The sequence below is a fragment of the Xenopus laevis genome, chromosome 3L (genome assembly GCF_017654675.1).
Source record: "Xenopus laevis strain J_2021 chromosome 3L, Xenopus_laevis_v10.1, whole genome shotgun sequence".
In the NCBI taxonomy this organism is placed as follows: Eukaryota; Metazoa; Chordata; class Amphibia; order Anura; family Pipidae; genus Xenopus; species Xenopus laevis.
Window position 1 is genome coordinate 153,260,316 of NC_054375.1, and position 24,330 is coordinate 153,284,645.

The window sequence follows — 24,330 nt, forward strand, 5'->3', positions numbered from 1 at the left end:
CTATTCTAAATCTCAGTTTGGAGCCGCACATCGTATATGGGTTGAAGGGTGGGTCCTATGTATATATTCTATATCTATATATACAAAGTGACCTTGTCGTGGAGCTGCAGGGAAACATACAGCCCCAGCCTCTGCCTTCTGAGGCAACAACAGACCCTGCCTTCCTTTCAGCAGCCTACAGATGCCATGCTTGTTAACGGCTTATTAACGGCTTATTTACGGCAAGGTAACCAAAATATAACAGAAATGGTGGCTGGGGGAGGAATGTTGGGAGCTGTAGTTTCAAAACCACTGCTGGTCTGTGGTAAAACGTTGCCTTTGTAGTGTATTTGTGACTATATATATTTATTTATGTGAAAGTCAGTCACCTCCAGTAATACTAATGATAAATAATGTATATATATATACACACACACACACAAATGAGAGCTATAGAGGCAGACAAAGCCTTTCCTGCTGCTCTTGACACCCCCACCCTCCATCCTTCCATCCAGCATCATCATCATCATCATCCTCCTCCTGCCCTCTCCCAATAATCCCCGGCGCCCCTCCCCCTCAGCTGCTGAGCCCGGGTGGGAGTGACGTCAGTGGCAGCCATCTTGTGTCAGACTGGAGGAGAAGGAACCAAAGCAGCACCAGAGCCTGAACAGCACCCAGCGAGATCATGTGAGTCTTCTGCTGATCCCCTGCTTATCCCCATACAAATATCCTCATATATACACCTCCTCATACACACACACACATATATATATATATATATATATATATATATACATACACATATATATATATATATATTTCTATTTATACACACACAGAGCATTATCCAGCAACTCTCATACACTGGATATTGCACTCACAGCATCACAAAGTGTCACACACACACACACACACACACACTGCTCCCACTAATCTGTGTCACACACACTGCAACCTGCCATCTTAGTTACACAAACACACAGCCCATTTAGAATCTGACAAACACTGCCATAATTTGTGGTAACACACACACACAACATCCTCTGTCTCTCACACACACACACACAGTGCTTTGGAGTTGAGTGACAGGGCCAGAATCAAGCGGCTTATGTGTGTGACACTGATCATTAGATGGTTCTTTGTGTGTGTGTGTGTGTGTGAGACACTGCTTGTTGAATGCTGATGGAGGTTATGGTACATCAGTGTCACACTCCCCACCCAGAAATTGGTGGGACAGCAATCCAATTTGGCCCACATACAGTTCTAATTGTCACAATCCAGCAGTCTATTTGTCTCTCTCACTCAGTCCCTGCACTCGGCCGTGTCACATACTCACTGCACTCATCAATATCCTATAGACACGATGCAACAAGCAATAAACACTCACACACAGGCCCTAGTATTATACCACACGCATGTGTCACACAAACACGCTACATTCAGTAGTATGGCCTGCACCCAGTGCTCAGTCCTGGTAGCTGTATCCCTGTATCCCTCTTTAACACACACACAATGTACTGTTAGCTACTTGTATCTCTCTGTAACACACACACACACAATGTACTGTTAGCTAATTGTATCCCTCTGTAACACACACACACAATGTACTGTTAGCTAATTGTATCCCTCTGTAACACACACACAATGTACTGTTAGCGACTTGTATCTCTCTGTAACACACACACACAATGTACTGTTAGCGACTTGTATCCCTCTGTAACACACACACAATGTACTGTTAGCTACTTGTATCCCTCTGTAACACACACACACAATGTACTGTTAGCGACTTGTATCTCTCTGTAACACACACACACAATGTACTGTTAGCGACTTGTATCTCTCTGTAACACACACACAATGTACTGTTAGCGACTTGTATCTCTCTGTAACACACACACAATGTACTGTTAGCGACTTGTATCTCTCTGTAACACACACACAATGTACTGTTAGCGACTTGTATCCCTCTGTAACACACACACACAATGTACTGTTAGCGACTTGTATCTCTCTGTAACACACACACAATGTACTGTTAGCGACTTGTATCTCTCTGTAACACACACACAATGTACTGTTAGCGACTTGTATCTCTCTGTAACACACACACAATGTACTGTTAGCGACTTGTATCTCTCTGTAACACACACACAATGTACTGTTAGCGACTTGTATCCCTCTGTAACACACACACAATGTACTGTTAGCGACTTGTATCCCTCTGTAACACACACACACAATGAACTGATTGCTACTTGTATTCCTCTATAATACACACACACACACACACACATACACTGTACAGTCACACATCTCATGCTACTGATACTGTTGCTTGTCATGTAGTCAGTGTTTACTATTGCACAGGAATAATGTCACACTTCATTCCAGCAGCCTAACCTTTAATTCCCTGATCCTATAGGTTATGGGGGCTTAATAAGGGCAGACCCCCCCCCCTGTGCAAGCTGTCAGTATCACACGCCTGTGTATCACATCCCTGATGATTTATATGTGTCACAAATGTACTGCAACATTAAAATATTTAACCTTTTGTCATGTGCAGGACTACAACTCCCAACAAGCTTCGGTGGCAAAGGATATTGGGAGTTGTAGTTCTATCCTCAATGAATGTATTGTTTTTCTGTTTACCTTTATTAGTCTGAATCTGTGCACCTATCCAACTGTGTAAGGAAGGCATATTTATATTAATGCAAGATATATATAATTTTTGTATCTTCTTATGATGATCAGTTATGCACATATATATGTGTGTGTGCTCAACCTGTGTCACATTAGATCCCGCTAGGTCCCTGCAGTGTCACAATACAAATAAGGGGGGGCAAGTTATGACATCACAGGGGGCTTATGGTTGCCTGACCTTATAAATAGTTTAGCCAGTCAAGCTGCAGCCCCAATAATACATATAGGCCCTGTATTCCTAGGACTGTGCCACAGTTCAGATGGGGGGTTACGTGGCCGTTTCTACCTACATGGGGGATGTTCAATAACCTACATTACGGCCCAAACAATTGTTTCTGCCTTTACAAAACACAGAGCAGCAAGTTGCGCCGATTGGCCAGTCTTGTCTTGAAATTCTATTGGATTACCATTGGTTATTTAGACAAAAAATCCAGCCCCTCCCACTTTGATCAAATTTAGTCCTTTGGATTAGTCCAATTGAGTCTGGCCTCATCACCGTTGATCCAGTGTACAAACTAGGCCTGTGGTCCCTGATTGGCTGCTTTATTCTTGCACACATCATGATGCCTGGCCCCTTATCATACCCCATACATAACTCTCTATATCTGTACATCAGCTTTATACAGTGAGCTGCCATTTTGTTTGTTTTCTCCTCTGACAGCAGTGTATGGAGAAAACTGTGCATACTTATAGGTATAAATATGCACAAAAGGAGTTTCCATTAGTATGATGGGTACATAGTAGGGATGCACCGAATCCAGGATTCGGTTCAGGATTCGGCCTTTTACAGCAGGATTCGGCTGAATCCTTCTGCCAGGCCAAACCGAATCTGAAGCCTAATTTGCATATACAAATTAGGGGAGGGAAATCACGTGACTTTTTGTCACAAAACAAGGAAGTAAAAAATGTTTCCCCCTTCCCACCCCTAAGTTACATATGCAAATTAGGATTCGGTTCGGTATTCGGCCAGGGGCGTAACTACAGAGGAAGCAGACCCTGCGGCTGCAGGGGGCCCAGGAGGTATAGGGGGCCCCATGAGGCTCAAATTCATGTACAATTTCAATACATTTTGGTAAAACAGGACAACCTCTGGATATGTTTGGGGCCCTAAAATTAATTTGCTGTGGGGCCCAGTAACATCTAGTTACGCCACTGTATTCGGCTGAATCTTTCGCGAAGGATTCGGGGGTTCGGCTGAATCCAAAATAGTGGATTCGGTGCATCCCTAGTACAAAGGAATCTACCGTTGGCAAGACACGTTTGACTGTAGAACCAATTCTGCCACCTTTTCCTTTTGGAGGTCTCTCTCCAAATGTGAAAGAGTTCAAAGAGCTATTTTCTGGGCATGCTCACTACCTCTACTCCAATGGAAATGAATCAGACAGGCGCATGAGGCACCTCTTTGAGGTCTTCAACGTTGGAAGAAGGAGAGCTCAGAAAGGAAAGAGGGTGGGGCTTCATGCTTGATAAGGAAGTAACTAAAAGAGCTGCAGTTGAACTGCCTGTAATAGAGAAATAAAACAAGACAGAATGCTGGGAGAAAGGTATGTTCTTCTGGGGGCTGTTTAGAGTAATTTTAGAGAAAAAAATGGTTTACTTATTCTTTAAACAGTGTTTGAAAGGAAAAGCTGGTCGGAGCTTCATGCTAGACGAGGAAGTAACTAAAAGAGCTGCAGTTGAGCTGTTTGTAATAGAGAAATGAAATAAGACAGAATGCTGGGAGAAAGTTATGTTCTTCTGAGGGCTGTTTAGAGTAAGTTTAGAGAGAGAAAAAACGGCTTACTTATTTTTTAAACAGTGTCTTAAAGGAAAAGGGGGTGGAGCTTCATGCTAGATGAGCTGCAACTGAAATAGACGGAATGCTGGTAGAAATATATGTTATTCTGGGGGCTGTTTAGAGTAGAGTAATTTTAGAGAGAAAAAACCTTTTCTTTAAACAGTATCTTAAAGGAAAAGGGGGCAGAGCTTCATGTTAGACAAGGAAGTAAGTAAAAGAGCTGCAGTTGAGCTGTTTGTAATAGAGACATGAAATAAAACTGAATGCTGTGAGAGTAATTTTAGAGGTAGAAAAAGGTTTACTTATTCTTTAAACATCATCTAAAATGAAGAGTACATCTTTTTATTTTAAGAACAGCCCCCAAAATAACAGTACCTGCATTCAGGCTTGTGCCATTTCTAAATCAACAGCAGCTCAACTGCAGCTCATTTCAGTTCCTGGTCTAGCATGAAGCACCACCCCCTCTTTTTATAGTGCACTCTCCTTCTCTCTTTATAGAGGTGTCTCCTGGAAATCAGCAGGCACCTCTTTGACGTTCTTCACAGTCAAAAAGAGACGGGGAGTTCAGAAAGGAAGAGGGGGCGGAATTATTTACCATATGACTTGAGCAGTGTCCCCTGCTTCCCTGGACTCAGTGTTGCCCTCTAGCTGAGCTTAACAGAACCCCCATTATCTGTTTTTTTTTTTTATTTGTTGGAGGCAGCAGAATAGGTCCTTTAGAAACAAAGATATATTCCATCTGTATATTTGTTTTTACAGAAATGGGTAGGAGCCGCCATATTGTTTTCTCATCCGTTCTTACTCCCCGTGGACTCACTGCAGCAGATGCAGTTGCAAAGACCTTTTTTTCTGAAATGTGAAGTCCCACATCTGTTCTTTTTGTTATCAATTCCCATTGGTCAGACCCTTGACCAGCTGGCGCATTTGTGACTCACTGTGTGAGAAGGGAGCAATGTTTAGACAGTGACCCCTTGAGGTTGCTTTGGGATATTGCGATATTATGAAATAATGTTCTAGATCTCTATGTATTCAGTTGGAGGTCAAGAGTAGTTCTTGAATCAGCCAGCATTTGGTGATTAGCAGATGCCAGCATTACCCGCGTACAATGCCATTAAGGGGTTGTTCACTTCTAAACGTTTTTTAAGTTGAATTGTTTGCAGATTGTTTTCCAAAATCCAAGTTTGAAGTTTACAGTCCCTGTCTCTGGTGTTTCAGTCTGGCAGCTCAGTAATTCAGGTGCAGATTCTAAACTGTTACAATTTTGCAAAATTTAGCCGATACATTTAGCCGATGCGTTTAGCCGATACATTCAGCCGATACATTCAGCAGATATATGTAGCCGACATATGTAGCGGATACATTCAGCGGATACATTCAGCGGATACATTCAGCGGATACATTCAGCGGATACATTCAGCGGATACATTCAGCCGATACATTCAGCCGATACATTCAGCCGATACATTCAGCCGATACATTCAGCCGATACATTCAGCCGATACATTCAGCCGATACATTCAGCCGATACATTCAGCCGACATATGTAGCGGATACATTCAGCGGATACATTCAGCGGATACATTCAGCGGATACATTCAGCCGATACATTCAGCCGATACATTCAGCCGATACATTCAGCCGACATCCTGTATGTAGCCGACATGTAGCGGATACATTCAGCCGATACATTCAGCCGACATATGTAGCCGACACATTCAGCGGACACATTCAGCGGACACATTCAGCGGACACATTCAGCGGACACATTCAGCGGACACATTCAGCGGACACATTCAGCGGACACATTCAGCGGACACATTCAGCGGACACATTCAGCGGACACATTCAGCGGACACATTCAGCGGACACATTCAGCGGACACATTCAGCGGACACATTCAGCGGACACATTCAGCGGACACATTCAGCGGACACATTCAGCCGATACATTCAGCCGATACATTCAGCCGATACATTCAGCCGATACATTCAGCCGATACATTCAGCCGACATAAGTAGCGGATACATTCAGCGGATACATTCAGCGGATACATTCAGCGGATACATTCAGCGGATACATTCAGCGGATACATTCAGCCGACACATTCAGCCGACACATTCAGCCGACACATTCAGCCGACATATGTAGCCGACACATTCAGCCGGTACATTCAGCCGGTACATTCAGCCGGTACATTCAGCCGGTACATTCAGCCGACACATTCAGTTAAAGGAAAACTATACCCCCCAAACAATGTAGGTCTCTATAAAAAGATATTGCATAAAACAGCTCATATGTAAAATCCTGCTTCATGTAAACAAACCATTTTCATAATAATATACTTTTCTAGTAGTATGTGCCATTGGGTAATCATAAATAGAAAACTGCCATTTTAAAAAATAAGGGCCGCCCCCTGGGATCGTAGGATTCACTGTACTCACAAATATACCAACAAACTATACATGTTAGGTCACATGGGCCAATTAACAGAGTTGTGTCTTTTGCTTCCACACTTCTTCCTGTTACAGTTAGAGCTGCAGTATTTCTGGTCAGGTGATCTCTTTCTGTTACAGTTAGAGCTGCAGTATTTCTGGTCAGCTGATCTCTGAGGCAGCACAGAGACCATCACAAAATGGTGGCTCAAGGCAAGAGATGTAAAAGGGCAATATTTACTTAAATATATATTCCAGTTTGGTAAGATTCTTTAATATGCCACTTAATATGATATGAACTATCTGTTGCTTAAGTGTTCATTTTGGGGGTATAGTTTTCCTTTAATACATTTCTCAGCAGCATCTCTGGAGTATTAGCAACTGTTGTTCCAATTCTAACAGCTGCCTGTAATGAAACTCAGGGATTCTGCTCAGCAGGAACAGAGATAAGAAATGTATCGATTTAGAACAGTTTACAGGGTCGGCGACCCCCCTTCCCAGAGCTGCTTTAGAAAGGTGAAAAATTCGGTATTATTACAATTCAATATTAAAAAATACAGTCACACATAGAAAGCAGAAAGTAATCGGAAAAAGTCTTTATTTCTGGTGAACTGTCTGAAACCAACTGAACTGAAAAAAGTGTTGGAAGGTGAACAACCGGTCCGAATACTTTTTATTCAGATTCAGATGTTCATGATAGGACCGGCTTCTTTTGGGTTGGCCCATCTAGATCTTATGTTTAATTCCAAGGGGCAGATTTATCAAGGGTCAAATTTAGAAAATAAACTCGAAAATTTGACCAATCGAAATTCATTTAAAAAATTTAATTTTCAAAACTCGGTTGAATAGGATCGACCCGGAAACTCAAATCGAATTCGAATCGAGTTTAAAAAAATAAATAAATGTCAGAAAGGCTGCAAACAACTCCAAATTGATCCCATCAATTGACATCAATTCGGCAGGATTTAGTTGGCGAATAGTCGCATTCGAGTTCTTAAAGGGCCAGAGTATGATAAATCTCGATAATCAAATTAGAAGTTTTTTTAAAAGCTGGAATCAAATTTTAATAATTCCCTAGTGTAATTGGACAGTCCTGTCACTGTATCAGATTCACCAGCCTTCTCCAGGATGGGTGTGGTGAGTGCCAGATGCACCTCTACTTTGTTTGGAGCTGGAATCCTATAACATTTCCCAGTGTAACTGATCCAGCCCCATCTGTTTGACAGATGGAATTCACAGTGGGCCTGAGACTGACCTCCTCCCCCAATGATCACACAGACATTCTGCTGCCCCATAGTCATGCTGCTGCCTGAAATGGCTTTCTAACGTGCAGCAATTTGTATTGAGGTTTCTATAGGGCTGTATCTGTTCTCTTCTCCCGAGGAGAATGAACCTGCCTTATTCCTCCTCCAGCTTTTTGCAGGCTTTTTATTCAGCAGCTCTCAGTTTGCTATTTCAGTAATCTGGTTGCTGGGGTCCAAATTATCCTAGCAACCATGCATTCATTTAATTAAGTGACTGGAATATGAATAGGAGAGAGTCAACAGAGAGATGAGTAATGAAAAGTAGCAATAACAATAAATCTGTAGCCTTACAGAGAATTTGTCTTTTAGATTGGGGTCAGTGACCCCCCATTTGAAAGCTGGAAAGAGTCAGAAGTACAAAAAAAACTAGTGAGAAAAGTATTTATAACAATCCCTGTTACTGTGTGTATCTCTGTGTATGAGGGATTATAGGATTTACTGATCTGCACCTGCTGCTTGTTTCTATCTTGATCAGAGGTGGGTATTAATTCTATGTATTATATAACTCATTGTAACATCTCCCACTGTAATGTTATTAAGGTTCAACTCAATGGGATAAACAATTCCAGAACTAGACCCTGTACTGCTTATCTTGGGGGTTGTGTACCCCACATTAGTATTTGTTACTACTCTTTCATACTGCTAGTCCTGACTAGGCTTATTGTGATAGGCTGTTGTGTTACTGCTAGTCCTGGCTAGGCTTATTGTGATAGGCTGTTGTGTTACTGAAATCCTTACTAGGCTTCTTGTGATAGGCTGTTGTGTTAATGACATCCTGGCTAGACTTATTGTGATAGGCTGTTGTGTTACTGCTAGTCCTGGCTAGGCTTATTGTGATAGGCTGTTGTGTTACTGACATCCTTACTAGGCTTCTTGTGATAGGCTGTTGTGTTAATGACATCCTGGCTAGACTTATTGTGATAGGCTGTTGTGTTACTGCTAGTCCTGGCTAGGCTTATTGTGATAGGCTGTTGTGTTACTGACATCCTTACTAGGCTTCTTGTGATAGGCTGTTGTGTTAATGACATCCTGGCTAGACTTATTGTGATAGGCTGTTGTGTTACTGCTAGTCCTGGCTAGGCTTATTGTGATAGGCTGTTGTGTTACTGACATCCTTACTAGGCTTCTTGTGATAGGCTGTTGTGTTAATGACATCCTGGCTAGACTTATTGTGATAGGCTGTTGTGTTACTGCTAGTCCTGGCTAGGCTTATTGTGATAGGCTGTTGTGTTACTGACATCCTTACTAGGCTTCTTGTGATAGGCTGTTGTGTTAATGACATCCTGGCTAGATTTATTGTGATAGGCTGTTGTGTTACTGCTAGTCCTGGCTAGGCTTATTGTGATAGGCTGTTGTGTTACTGACATCCTTACTAGGCTTAGTGTGATAGGCTGTTGTGTTACTGACATCCTTATTAGGCTTCTTGTGATCAGGGCCGGATTTACATAGCGGTCGCCCCTAGGCCCACTGCTGTTCGTCGCCCGTGTCCCCTCCCCTTTATTCGTGCAAATTTTCATCATCTGAACTGGAGCAATGGGGATTGGTACATGGGAGATTTAAAAAATTATTGTATCTCCAGCGCATCCCCAGTGTTTTTGAACCAATGTGAGCGTGGTTGGGCAGCATGCCGCCCCCCTAAAATCCTGCCGCCCTAGGCCCGGGCCTAGGTGGCCTTTCCACAAATCCGGGCCTGCTTGTGATAGGCTGTTGTGTTACTGAAATTCTGGCTAGGCTTATTGTGATAGGCTGTGTTGTTACTGACATCCTGGCTAGGCTTATTGTGATAAGCTGTTGTGTTACTGACATTCTAGAAAGGCTTATTGTGATAAGCTGGTGTGTTACTGCTAGTCCTGACTAGGCTTATTGTGATAGGCTGCTGTGTTACTGCTAGTCCTGACTAGGCTTATTGTGATAGGCTGTTGTGTTACTGCTAGTCCTGACTAGGCTTATTGTGATAGGCTGCTGTGTTACTGCTAGTCCTGGCTAGGCTTATTGTGATAGGCTGTTGTGTTACTGAAATCCTGGCTAGGCTTATTGTGATAGGCTGCTGTGTTACTGCTAGTCCTGGCTAGGCTTATTGTGATAGGCTGTTGTGTTACTGACATCATTGCTAGGCTTATTGTGATAGGCTGCTGTGTTACTGCTAGTCCTGGCTAGGCTTATTGTGATAGGCTGTTGTGTTACTGACATCATTGCTAGGCTTATTGTGATAGGCTGCTGTGTTACTGCTAGTCCTGGCTAGGCTTATTGTGAAAGGCTGTTGTGTTACTGACATAGGCAGAGATCCTGCCGGGTCCTGTCCAGTTTAGGGTCAGTCTCTGAATAACATCCAGCTCAGTGTCACTCAGTAGAGCTATACGCTGTGTCTCATGGTATGTGCAAAGCATTTGGGAAGATGTCTCTTAGAGTTATGTTTTATGTTATTTTGTTTACTGGCAACCACCATCTCCCAAAGGCATAGTTTTCTCCCACTTTGCCATTCTGGTTCTTAAAGGAGAATTCAGCCCTTAACTAAAAAAAACCCTACTCTACATAGACCCCCCTCCCTCCACCCCACAGCCCAGCTGCTAACCTGGGGAAATGCCCCTAAGTCTTTACTTACCCCTCAGGGCAGATTCAGGGATCACAGTTCACAGCAGCCATCTTCCAGATCTGCTAATCTGAGACAGAGACCTGCGAAGCATAGGCATTACATAGAGCGTGTATGGAGCGTGTATGGAGTGAGTATAGAGTGAGTATAGAGTGAGTATAGAGTGAGTATAGAGTGGGTATAGAGCTGGTATAGAGCGAGTATGGAGCGAGTATAGAGCGAGTATAGAGCGTGTATAGAGCGAGTATGGAGCAAGTATGGAGCGGGTATGGAGCGGGTATGGATCGAGTATGGAGCGGGTATAGAGGGGGTATAGAGGGGGTATAGAGGGAGTATAGAGGGGGTATGGAGGGGGTATAGAGCGGGTATAGAGCGAGTATAGAGTGAGTATAGAGTGCACAATTGCAAGTCAGCCCTTTGTCATTGAGCTGTATTTACATTATCAGAAGCCCCTCAGTCTGGGGTGCCAACATGCAGTGATTCTCCTCAAAATAGGCTGCTGGTGCCATACCCCATATTGTACAAGGGAGCAGTTATTGAGTCAATAGGTTGTAACTCTGCAGTTTAGACACTAGGAGGCAGCACACAAGCTGAGTGCTCATCGCTGCCATATAAATGAGCTTTTCTCTCTCTCCAGTCTGGCAAAAGTCATTCTCTACATAATGATGATTCTGTTACCAGCTCATAAGGATCATAACCCCCCCCCCCCCCACCAAACTGCTGCGAATCATGTTAAAATGTCAGCTCAGGTGATCAGAGTCTCACTTTTGGCCATTTTCATTCAGAAACTATTTAAAGCAATTGCCTTGGTGATTAGACAAACCTAAATGACGCAGCTTTTGTGTGGAAGAGACCGAGATTTCTGGGCAGGTCAGCAGATCAGGGCTGGGTATTATAATGATAATGGGTGAGATTTGAACCATAGTCACCTACTGTACCCCGACGTCAGGTTAAATATAGCGTTAAGTGAAATACACGGCCGCTAATCGTCGAATGATGTCATAATTCTGAGAATTACCCGCCATTTATTATACAGCTCGTCGTTTTCTTGTTATGCTTAAGTAATGGGCTCATTCACTTGCATAGCACACCCCTATTATTACTTGCAACTTGCCTCTTCCACATTATCTGTAATGTCTAGGCTGTGCTTATTGTGCTTGTGCGGGGGTATAAACGTCAACTTACCTGCATACAGAATTGATATTCAGCAACATCTGAAGCCAACACTTCTTCTTGCATCTTCACAGGTGTGGGATCCGTTATCGACAACCCGTTATACAGAAAGCTCCAAATTACATAAAGGCTGTCTCCCATAGACTTCATTTTATCCAAATAATCCCAATTTTTAAAAATGATTTCCTTTTTCTGTGTAATAATAAAACAGTCACTTGTACTTGATCCCAACTAAGATTAATAATAATTAATAATAATAATTAATCCTTATTGGATCCAAATTACAGAAAGATCCATTATATGGAAACCCCAGGTCCCAAGCATTGTGTATAAAAGGTCCCATACCTGTACCAGATTTGGGGTACACCCCTGTATATGTAGGGTTCTTCTATACAGTGCAGTTAAAGTTGAATGTGTATATATATATATATATATATATATATATATATATATATATATATGTGTGTGTGTGTGTGTGTGTATATATATAGATAGAGATATATATATATATATATATATATATATATATATATATATATATATATATATATATCTATATATATATATATATATATATCTATCTATATATATATATATATATATATATATATCTATATATCTATATATCTATATATCTATATCTATCTATATCTCTATCTATATCTATCTATATCTATCTATATCTATCTATCTATCTATCTATCTATAAAGTGATGATGTACTCAAAACTTCCTTTGATGGCCCCAGACTTTGGACTCCCTTACACAATGATTACTGGACCAAAGAACTTTCCCCAATCAGGTTACTGATTTACCTTGTGTCTATTTCTGTCCCACTGCCTGTGTTACCCATAAGGCAAATGTTAGTCATGGCCAAATACCACTTATGTCTGTACCTCGAAATCTGGCAATTGCAAGACCACCTTAAAGGGGAAGTTCACTCTTAAAGGGGGGTTTCACCTTTGAGTCCGATTTTAGTATGATGTAGAGAGTGATATTCACAGACAATTTGCAATTGGTTTTCATTTTTTATTATTTGTGGTTTTTGAGTTATTTAGCTTTTTATTCAGCAGCTCTCCAGTTTGCAGTATCAGCCATCTGGTTGCTAGGGTCTAAATTATCTTAGCAACCATGCGCTGATTTTAAAAAGAGACTGGAATAGGAATAGGAGAGGGACTGAATAGAAAAAACGAGCAATAAAAAGTAACATTTGCTTTTAGAAGGGGTCACTGACCCCCATTTGAAAGCTGGAAAAGGTCAAAAGAATAAGGCAAATAATTAATAAACTATAAAAAATAAATAATAAATACCAATAGAAAAGTTGCTTAAAATTGGCCACTCTATAAAATACTAAAATATTACTTGAAGGTGAACCACCCCTTTAGGTTTTTACTATGTTATAGAATGGCAAATTCTAAGCAACTTTTCAATTGGTCTTCGTTATCTATTTTTTTTTTTTTTATATAGTTTTTCAATTATTTGCCTTCTTCTTCTGACTCTTTCCAGTTTCAAATGGGGGCAGTGTCAGACTTGCCCACCAGGATCCCAGGAAAACTCCCAGGTGTCAGTGGGCCTCTTGCTTCTAAGCATTTGGCCTATTTCATGGTCATTCCGTTTCTTTATGGGAACAATGAGGTTTAATTATGGAAGAATAGAGTATAGTATGTAGAGAAAGAGACTAGAGAATAAAGAGGTTGAGTGAGGAGAGGAGGTATAATAGTTTGGAAAGTGGCCCTCAGCCTAAGGTTTTCTGGTGGGCCCCTGGTATCCCAGTCCAACGCTGAATGTATTATTATGTATTATGTATTATTATGGCTACTTTTTATTACTCCTCTTTCGATTCAGGTCTCTCCTATTCATATTCCAGTCTCTTATTCAAATCCATACATGGTTGCTAGGGTAATTTGGACCCTAGCAACCTGATTACTGACATTGCAAACTGGAGAGCTGCTGAATAAAAAGCGAAATAACTCAAAAACCACAAATAATAAAACATGAAAACCAATTACAAATTGGCTCGACATTTCATTCTCTACATCAGTGATCCCCAACCAGTAGCTCGTGAGCAACATGTTGCTCTCCAACTCCTTGGATGTTGCTCCCAGTGGACTCGAAGCAGGTGCCTATTTTTGAATTCCAGGCTTGGAGGCAAGTTTTGGTTGTATAAAAACCAGGTGCCAAACAGCCAAACAGCCTCAATGTAGGTTGAAAATCCACATAGGGGCTACTAAATGGCCAATCACAGCACTTATTTGGCACCCCAAAAACATTTTCATGCTTTTGTTGCTCCCCAACTACTTTTACTTCTGAATGTTGCTCACGGGTTCAAAAGGTTGGGGATCCCTGCTCTACATCATGCAAAAGGTTAACTCAAAGGTGAACGACCCCTTTAAAGGGAAACTCAGCCCAATTTTTTGCCGAATGAAAGAAAATGTCATTCTAAGCAACAGCCCCAGCATTCCAGTGATTAGACTGGTACAGTATGTTCAGCATATACATTAAAAATGTTCTTCTTTAGTTTTACTAATTCTTGGAGCAAATATAATTTCCATCCTTCCTTACCAGCATTTCTATGAGTATCAGCATTATTCCACTCCTTTTTGTCTCTGATTTACAGAGGGCCCTGTCCTTGCCTATTTGTTCCCAAGACTGACGACATTATAAATTAGAAATAGAAGGCGCTTTGTCTTTATTTACATTATTCTATTTGTGATTTCACTCTCGGGTGTCCCTGATACACGCGCTTGTTTTTATCCTCCCTGTGGATAATTATAGTCTTTGGATTAGGTTCCTGAAATAGCTGTGTCTATATTTAAATAGATTATCCTTATTAAGGGGGTATATAGAGAATCGCTATATTTAAAAAATGTTTATCCCCATATCTTGGCTATTTGTGCTCTACCGGCCCGTTGCTCTTTGTGTCTTTAAAGGGGTGGTTCATCTTTAAGTTAACTTTTAGTATGTTATAGAATGGCTAGTTCTATGCAAATTATTTCATTATTTATTTGTTTAACAATTTGCCCTTTTCTTCTGACTTTTATCAGCTTTCAAATGGGGGGTCACTTACCCCATCTAAAAACAAATGCTCTGTACGGGTACAAACGTATTGTTATTGCTACTTTTTATTCCTCATCTTTCTATTCAGGCCTCTCCTATTCATATTCCAGTCTCTTATTCAAATCAGTGCATGGTTGCTAGGGTAATTTGGTCCTAGCAACCAGTTTGCCATACCTCCCAACTGTCCCTTTTTCGGAGGGACAGTCCCTCTTTTGACAGCTCAACTCGCAGTCCCTCATTTATACTGGAAAGTCCCTCTTTTCTCTGCACTGAACAGCCAGAAAAAGAAACAAAGTTTCTCACTTAATTGGCTTTTAGCAGAGGGCACAGAACAGCTAACAGGTGCAAATAAGATACTTTGTAACAATTTTGAGACACAAAAACACAGTTTAGATTAGGAGAAATCTTTTCAAACTTTCATAACCTGCCAAATTTTGTAAACCGAACATGGTAATTAGGGGGTGTGACCACAGAAAGGGGTGTGGTCAAAAAAATTGCTGCACTATGTGTGGAAAAAATTTTTTGTCCAAAATGTTGGGAGGTATGGTTTGCTGAAATTGCAGTCAGTAGAGCTGCTGAATAAAAAGCTAAATAAGTTAAAAAACACAAATAATAAAAAAAACAAAACCAATTTCAAATCGTCTCATGATATTACTCTCTACAAAGACAAACAACCCCTTTAATTCCTGCCTTCATCTCTACAGGGCAAATGCTCATGTTCAGTTAGTGGCCCTTCATCTTCTTCTGTATTGATCTTACATAGATGCTAAGCATTCAGAGGGCAGCCTCTAAAACTCGCATTTGGGGGGGTTCATGCTCCCTTTTTTCTCAGCTGGCTTTCATTTGGATATGATCTAAGCAACTGTCATCTGATAAAAGCCCATGACATGTCTAAATCCATTTTGCTTTGCCATTAAGTGCTGACCTGTTCTTTTTTTTTCTCTTTCTCTCCCTGTAGGTCTGCCCCAGCTGCCGGCCCCCCTGCTGCCGCCCCAGGTGATGGAGCTCCCCAAGGCCCCCCAAATCTCACCAGCAACAGGAGGCTCCAGCAGACGCAAGCGCAGGTGGATGAGGTGAGTGAGGATCATGGGTAAGATTCTGATTTAGGTAGAACAATAACATTGCCGGAGGGCTGAGAATACAGAGATGATAGGGCTCATTTATTACTATCGTGAAAATTAAAATTTAATATTAGCTTCAGCACACTTTCTAAATACAATCAATTAAAAATTCTGTACCATTTCTGAAATAATCAAGTTTATCTTCACTATCCCTCTCTCAGCATCTGTTTCTCTTCATTCTCTCTTCATGCAGCAGTTGGGTGTCAGATATTCACTGACAGTTAGATCCAATATATCTTATAGGGGGCTCATTTTGCCTAGAAGATGTATTAGAGCTCACTCTATTAAACTCACCAGACATCACGTCTCTCTACATGCAGAATTTGTGCAAAAGGCAGTTATTTTGTTAGATTTTGTTTGTACTGGAATCAGTTATTTGAGTGATCTCTAATACATCTGCTAGGAAAGGAAGCCCCCCTATAAGAGATATTAGATCATCCATCTGACACCCAACTGCTGCATGAAGACAGAAGGAAGAGAAACAGATGCTGAGAGAGGGATAGTGAAGATAAACTTGATTATTTCAGAAGGAAAGCAGAATTTTATTTAGAAAGATTCTTTCTTCAGGATGAGGAAGCTTATATAAAATTTTCATTTTCGCAATAGTTCCCCTTTAAGGTGGCGCAAAGTGCAGCATACAGCTCCAGGTACCCTTGTAACTTGCCTTTAAAGGAAAAATATACCCCCCCCCCCGAACAATGTAGGCTTCTATAAAAAGATATTGACTAAAACAGCTCATGGAAATAAACCATTTTCATAATAATATACTTTTTTAGTAGTATGCGCCATTGGGTAATCATAAATATAAAACTGCCATTTTAAAAAATAAGGGCCGCCCCCCTGGGATCCTATGATTCACTACACAAACATACCGGTACCAACAAACCATAAATGTTAGGTCACATGAGCCAATTAACAGACAGAGTTGTGTCTTTTGCTTCAACACTTCCTCCTGTTACAGTTAGAGCTGCAGTATTTCTGGTCAGGTGATCTGTTCCTGTTACAGTTAGAGCTGCAGTATTTCTGGTCAGCTGATCTCTTCCTGTTACAGTTAGAGCTGCAGTATTTCTGGTCAGGTGATCTCTTCCTGTTACAGTTAGAGCTGCAGTATTTCTAGTCAGGTGATCTCTTCCTGTTACAGTTAGAGCTGCAGTATTTCTGGTCAGGTGATCTCTTCCTGTTACAGTTAGAGCTGCAGTATTTCTGGTCAGGTGATCTCTTCCTGTTACAGTTAGAGCTGCAGTATTTCTGGTCAGGTGATCTGTTCCTGTTACAGTTAGAGCTGCAGTATTTCTGGTCAGGTGATCTCTTCCTGTTACAGTTAGAGCTGCAGTATTTCTAGTCAGGTGATCTCTTCCTGTTACAGTTAGAGCTGCAGTATTTCTGGTCAGGTGATTTCTTCCTGTTACAGTTAGAGCTGCAGTATTTCTGGTCAGGTGATTTCTTCCTGTTACAGTTAGAGCTGCAGTATTTCTGGTCAGGTGATTTCTTCCTGTTACAGTTAGAGCTGCAGTATTTCTGGTCAGGTGATCTCTGAGGCAGCACACAGACCATCACAAGGCAAGAGATGTAAAAGGGCAATATTTACATAAATATATATACCAAAATCGAAAGATTCTTTAATATGTCAGTTAATATGATATAAACTATCTGTTGCTTAAATATTCATTTTGGGGTTATAGTTTTCCTTTAATCGCACATAGTCAAGCTTGCCTTTGTATATGAGCCTTGATAGGTATAATGTTATTATATATGTTATTCTTTGGACCTGTGTGACTTTTTTTTTGTCCCCTTTCTGATCTCTCGCCATCGCCGCCCTGCAGGTAGTGGATATTATGCGTGTGAATGTAGACAAGGTTCTGGAGAGAGATACGAAGCTATCCGAGTTGGATGACCGTGCAGATGCCCTGCAAGCTGGAGCCTCGCAGTTTGAGACTAGTGCGGCCAAACTTAAACGCAAGTACTGGTGGAAGAATATGAAGGTTAGTTGCCTCCCCTGGGACATATTCCTCCCCCTTGGCCGTTTCTTCTTTCTGATGTTACTTTTATGCTTCATCATTTCATACTGAGCAAATGGACTTCATGGTGGCAATTCTTAAAGGAGAAGTAAAACAACTAAAAAAGTAGCTTGAAATTTTGTACATGATGTTTTGTGCTTCTGTACCAGCCCAAGGCAACCACAGCCCTTTAGCAGTAAAGGTTGGTGTCTCCAAAGATGCCCCAGTAGCTCCTCATCTTCTTTTCTGCTGATTCACTGCACATGCTCTGTGCTGCTGTCACTTACTGAGCGTAGGGACCCACTCACAATATACAGTACACAGTAACGGAACTTGGTGGGGGTGGGCCCTGGTATGGGCCGTGCAGCCAGGCCCGCCCCCATCCTCGTCCGTGTGATTTTCCTCTGCGGCTGCAGCCGACTCCAGGCGGCTGCAGCGCGCGATCTGCCGGGGGGGCACTGCGGGGGTGCGGGCCCTGGCCCAGTTGCACCCCCTGCTCCCCCGGTAGTTACGCCCCTGACAGTACACATAGAATGGAAATGTCACAATATAAGACTGATTAGTAATTAAAGTGGACCTGTCACCCAGACACAAAAATCTGTATAATAAAAGTAATTTTCAAATTAAACATGAAATCCAAATTCTTTTTTTTTTATTAAAGCATTCATAGCTGTTGTAAACTCATTTAAAAATCTCAGCTGTCAATCAAATATTGCCTGCCCCTCCTCTATGCCTTAGGCAATTACTTTCACTTTCCATTCAGCACTTTCTACATGTCACTGCTCTCCCCACATTCCCCCGTTCTCTTCACAGTTTAATTGTGTAACCAGGACATGGGGATGGACATCAGGTCCCCCATTCTGGTGCACAAACAAGATTCTGAGATGATACAAGGCTTGTCTTAATAACAGTGTCCACAAAATGGCTCCTGCCTGCTTGTTATAATTATGAATTCCCAGATTGGAGGAAACAAATTCAAATAATTTTTCCAGTGTAATTAAAGTTCATTTTGCTTGACTAACATGATAAAATAGGATTTTGAATATTTTTTTGGGGTGACGGGTCCCCTTTAATACAGATAATTACTACACGGCAGCACAGAGACCAGTGCAATTAGCATCAGAATTTAATAATCAGCAAACCTGTAGCATCAGCTTATATTACAGCCAGGGAAGCTCATTTTCTGCTGGATAATTAGTGACGAGCCCTAAGCTTAGCTTCTCAACAGCCAATCAGAGCCCACTGAGCATGTGAGTGTCACAGACACTTTCCAAGATGGTGACCCCCTGTGACAAGTTTGAAGTCCTGGATCATTGCTGCTATTGACAAGCTCAAACTTTAGCCTCGTGCAATAAGTTCACTCTATAATATATGGCATTTTTGGCCACATTCATTTTTAAGGTTTAGTTCTCCTTTAAGTAAATCCTTATAAGCCAAGTGCCCCCCCGCTCTACATATAAATCTGTTCATCTCATATCCTCATAGCTCTAAATGCTCAGAGCTTTCAACTCCAATCAGTCTCAATACACATTGTGTTTTCCATATTTGGACTGTAAGCTCTATGGGGCAGGAACCTCCTTCCCACTGTGTCTCTTACCACATTACAGATAAACCCTTTGCTCTGGTATGAGCTCTGTATATATTCATTGTGTGATTTGTCTTTCCCGTGTATACTTATATATATATATATTGTACTTTTATGCACTGTACAGCTCTGTGGCTCCAGAATAGCGCTTTACAAATAAAGTTATACATACATATATTGTTTCCAGCTCTATCAGCGATCGAGTATCTAAACATTATGGGGATTAACCTCCATATTATAAATACAGGCAGTTGGACTCACTCCCCAGTTCATTAGAGATAGGGCAGTTGGTGTATTAGTATTCTGTCACCATAGAAATGAAATAGATGATTTCTAGAATGCCTGCTCTATTCTAGTTATGAGATGATGCAGTTGGTCACACGTCTGTCAGTGTGTGGGCCCAGTACAGGCAAGGCTGACCGGCTCTCAAACGGATCCACAGGACCAGAGAGGATTAGTTAAAAAATATAATTTATTTGTACAAAGTTTAAAAAACTGTATATCATCTCCATCCGCCCTTCGCGTTTCACACCCACTTAGGGTACTTAATCATGGGCTCTGATGTCAGCCACAGGATATGAACATTTATACAGGGAACAACCAATCAAAACACAAAGAAAAAAGGAAAAAAAACCCCAAAACAAACAGCAATCCTTAAAGAGACAGTTTCTCTTATATATCTCTAAAACAGGCATGTCCAAAGTAAGGCCCGGGGGCCAATTGCGGCCCATTTCAAATTTACACCGGCCCTCAGCCTCTATCATGAAATTAATAATATTGTGGCCCGCCAGCACAGTGTGATCAGGAATCACATAGCCATAGCAGTAATATTTGGGCACCTTCAGCCCTGAAGAAGTATGCGAAAACAGGGCATCTCTACGTTCCAGTACATGTCTATTACTAACACCTTCAGCACACAGGCAGCAGTATAGACCAAGTGGCAGATCATTTTACTAATCATGTACCCAAATATTAAAGGAACAATAACTCCAAAAAATGTAAGTGTTTTAAAGTAATGAAAATATAATGTAGTGTTGCCCTACACTGGTAAAACTGATGTGCCTGCTTCAGAAACACTACTATAGTTCATATAAACAAGCTGCAGTGGAGCAATGGCGGAAATTGAAAAACGGCTTAATGGCACAGGTTAACGAATGGATAACAGATAACACCATTAGACAGACAGAGCTTATCTGCTATCTGCTGTGTAACCTGAGCTTTTTCTCCTTTGAATGGCTGCCCCCATTGCTACACAGCAGCTTATTTATATAAACAATAGTAGTGTTTCTTAAGCAAACACAACAGTTTTACCAGTGCATGGCAACACTGCATTATATTTTCATTACTTTAAAACACTTTCATTTTTTGATGTAACTGTTCCTTTAAGGTTAGGCAATTTCTTGTTTTAATGAGGCGCAGAGAATAGGTCCAAATAGACTCCACTTCCTAAACGGCGTGTACGCGTCCATCTCAAGGAGTGAATGGTCGGCCCCCACACATTTTCACCTCACCAAATCTGGCCCTCGTTGCAAAAAGTTTGGACACCCCTGCTCTAAAAGGTTTGATAGCACAGAAATATTTTTTTTTTAAAAAAAAATACAAAATGTACAAAGTGTTTAGTAAAGATGTAAGATGTAACTCAGGGGACCTAGGCTGCTTTAGTTTTCAGGGTATAGAAAAAGTATTTCTTAATAATCGGGGAGGTGACTCGTCAAAAATTCTCTCTAGGGAGTAAATTTATCAAAGAGTGAAGTTCCGCCACTAGAGTGAAATTCCGCAGCTCTCAATTCATTTCTATGGGATTTTGAAAGGCGTATTTATCAATGGGTGAAAGTGAAAGTTCACCCTTGGATAAATACGCCTATAAAAATCCCATAGAAATGAATGGAGAGTGGCGGAATTTCACTCTAGTGGCGGAACTTCACTATTAACTTCACTCTTTGATAAATATACCCCTAGGAGAGAAGTCTATTGGATTTTCAATCTTAAAACTAGGATACCCTCTGGCATGAACTCTGAATTCGAGGTGACATGCTATTACTCTTGATATGCTGTTTCTACTTTTTCAATATGACTTAATGATTTATAAAAAAAAAACCTTTTCAGATTGATTAGGTACATATGTACTTTATTTATTGATATATGGTGCATTTTCTATTATCATTAAACATGTTCTTATAATGTTTTTTTTATGATGCTTCTATTGTATATCTTTACTAAACACTTTTTTTTTGCACTATCAAACCTCTTAGAGATATACGAGACTCTGTCTCTTTAATTGGTTTTTTTCCTTCCTTTTTTCTGTGTTTTGATTGGTTGTTCCCTGTATAAATGCTCCTATCCTGTGGCTGACATCAGAGCCCATGATTAAGTGCCCTAAGTGGCTATGAAGCGGGTAGGGCGATGGAGATGATATACTTTTTTAAACTTTGTACAAATAAAATATATTTTTTAACTAATCCTCTCTGGTCCTGTGGATCCGTTTGAGAGCCTGTCGGCCCTGCTTCTATTTATCCTGCGCTGTACCGCTCCCTAAAGCTGGGGGTCTGGGGCTGGAGCACCCAGACCACATTCACTATTTGGTGAGTCCTTTACTAATTATTCTGGAGCACCATGTTTCTTCTAACTGTTGCCCAGTACAGATTTAAGGACAGATATTCCTTCAGGACCATTTAGGATCTTTTTTTAAGTCAGCCTGGAAATCCGGTGTGTAATTCCAGCCTTTAAATAAACCAGAGTACCTGCATATGTGAAACCGGAGGGACGTAATTCTGCTGTGCACCCCCAGCCCTTTCCTTGCACCCCCTTTCCTGCACACTTACACTCTCTCTCCTTTTCCCTGCAGATGATGATAATTATGGGTGTGATATGTGCTATCATCCTCATCATAATAATTGGTAAGTGATATGTATTGCAATAGGTGTAGCTTTTGTGTGTGTGTGTGTGTATGTGTAGTTTTGCTATTGCACATGTGACGGCCTATACTAACCTCTCCTTTTTCTCTTTTGTCTTCTTTCTATCCAATCTTTTTTTTCTTCCCATCCCCCTGTCCCCCCCATTTAACCTGTTCCCTTTCCCACTCACTATGTCACCCCTTCCCAATTTTTTCCTTTTTGTTTTTCTCTCCATCAGTTTACTTCAGCACCTAAGGACAGCGTACTCTTCCCGTCTCTCTGTCTCTATCTCTTACCCCCCCTCTCGCCGGATCTCTCATCTACACTGGGACCAGACAAACTTCAACATATCTTCCTTCCTGCCTATCCCCTCTCCCTATGAAACGGGAATGGGGGGACCTTGTATTGTGCAGATACTCTCCCCTCTCCCCCTGCTTCCCTCTGTAAATACCACTGACCGGATACCCCTAACTTATACACACACTTATCTATATATTTAATTTGTCTGTGCGCAGGTTTTTATGTTCCTTGTTTACCCGTAAAGCTGTGTGTATGTGATGTTCTAACCCGCTGGGGGGGAGGGGTAATTAACCCAGAAATGGTCTCCGTCCGCCCCCTAATGAAATGCAACCATAATCTCCATGCAAGTGGATGGGGTAAAGGAGGAGGGTTGTATGTGTGTAATATATATATAGAAATATAAATTTGCCCTCCACCCTTTTTCCCCCTTCTCTTTACTCTCCTCTCTCATTTAAACCCCAGATGTAGATATATATATGGAGTGTCACAGCAGGGAGTGGCTTAAAGTACAAAGTTACTATATCCCCCTTTGCTCAGTTTTCCTATTATAGATTGTAGGCCGGTATTTGGGCCCCTTCCCTGCCACTAATCTGGAGGGACATAGTATAAGGGCTGGGGTATTCCCAATGTACTGCCTCGTATCTTCAGTTAGGCCCCCCTGTGTATACGGTGAGTCAGCCTTGCAGGAGGAACAATCACCGGAGAGAGAGGAAGGTTAGAAGAGGAGGTGGATAGGATCTTACCATTGTGAGTATGGGAGGTTTTGCCTGTGTAGGGTTATTAGAGAGAATAGTAGAGATAGCAGGGATTTCACTGTGAGGTGTTACCACTTGCTGTTATTAATAAGAACTATATGGGGGCACCCTGTTAACCCACTCTTTACTGCACTGGGCATTATGTCAGGAGATGTAGGGAGGCCATCCCTACCCCCCGTTTGTGCCCTGCCAAGTCTTCCCCACTCATTAATTGCCCCTCTAACTGGGCCTGTATGGGATCAGCCATTATGTAACTGGCACCAAGAGGGGCAATAAGACACACAGCTGAGAGATATCTACATCTGTCTAATTGACCCCGGTGTGTCTAATTGCCCCTGACTGACTGAAATCTCTTTAATAGGAGGGAGGGGGAGTGTGTGGCCAAGGGCAGTAGTGTAAATCCTCCCCTCTCTCTCTCCTTGTTAACCCTCTGAATTATCCCTCCTCCTGCCCCACAAAATAAATATTACAAATAAATGTTGTTTAACCAAAATCCCAGTCTTTGGACTTTTTTTTTTAAAATTTATTTGAAGGATGGGGTGGTCTGATTCTGAACAACAAGGTTGGGAGCTTACCTGTTCAGGGCAACTAAGGTTGGGAGCTTACCACATAGGGAAGGGAAAGGGAACCATATTTAAATTCCAGTACTGGGTCCTATGGGCAG

At 41.4% G+C, this 24,330-nt stretch overlaps 1 protein-coding gene across 1 annotated transcript; it reads left to right on the forward strand.

The window, feature by feature from the left end:
• The first annotated feature begins 622 nt into the window (after positions 1–622).
• Positions 623–24,159, forward strand: vamp2.L (vesicle associated membrane protein 2 L homeolog). The gene is given in 5 exon segments (NM_001087475.1): positions 623–666; positions 15,973–16,087; positions 17,959–18,117; positions 22,563–22,614; positions 22,850–24,159. Coding segments are annotated over 5 exon segments (345 nt in total). The 5' UTR covers positions 623–664; the 3' UTR covers positions 22,867–24,159.
• The last annotated feature ends 171 nt before the right edge of the window (positions 24,160–24,330 follow it).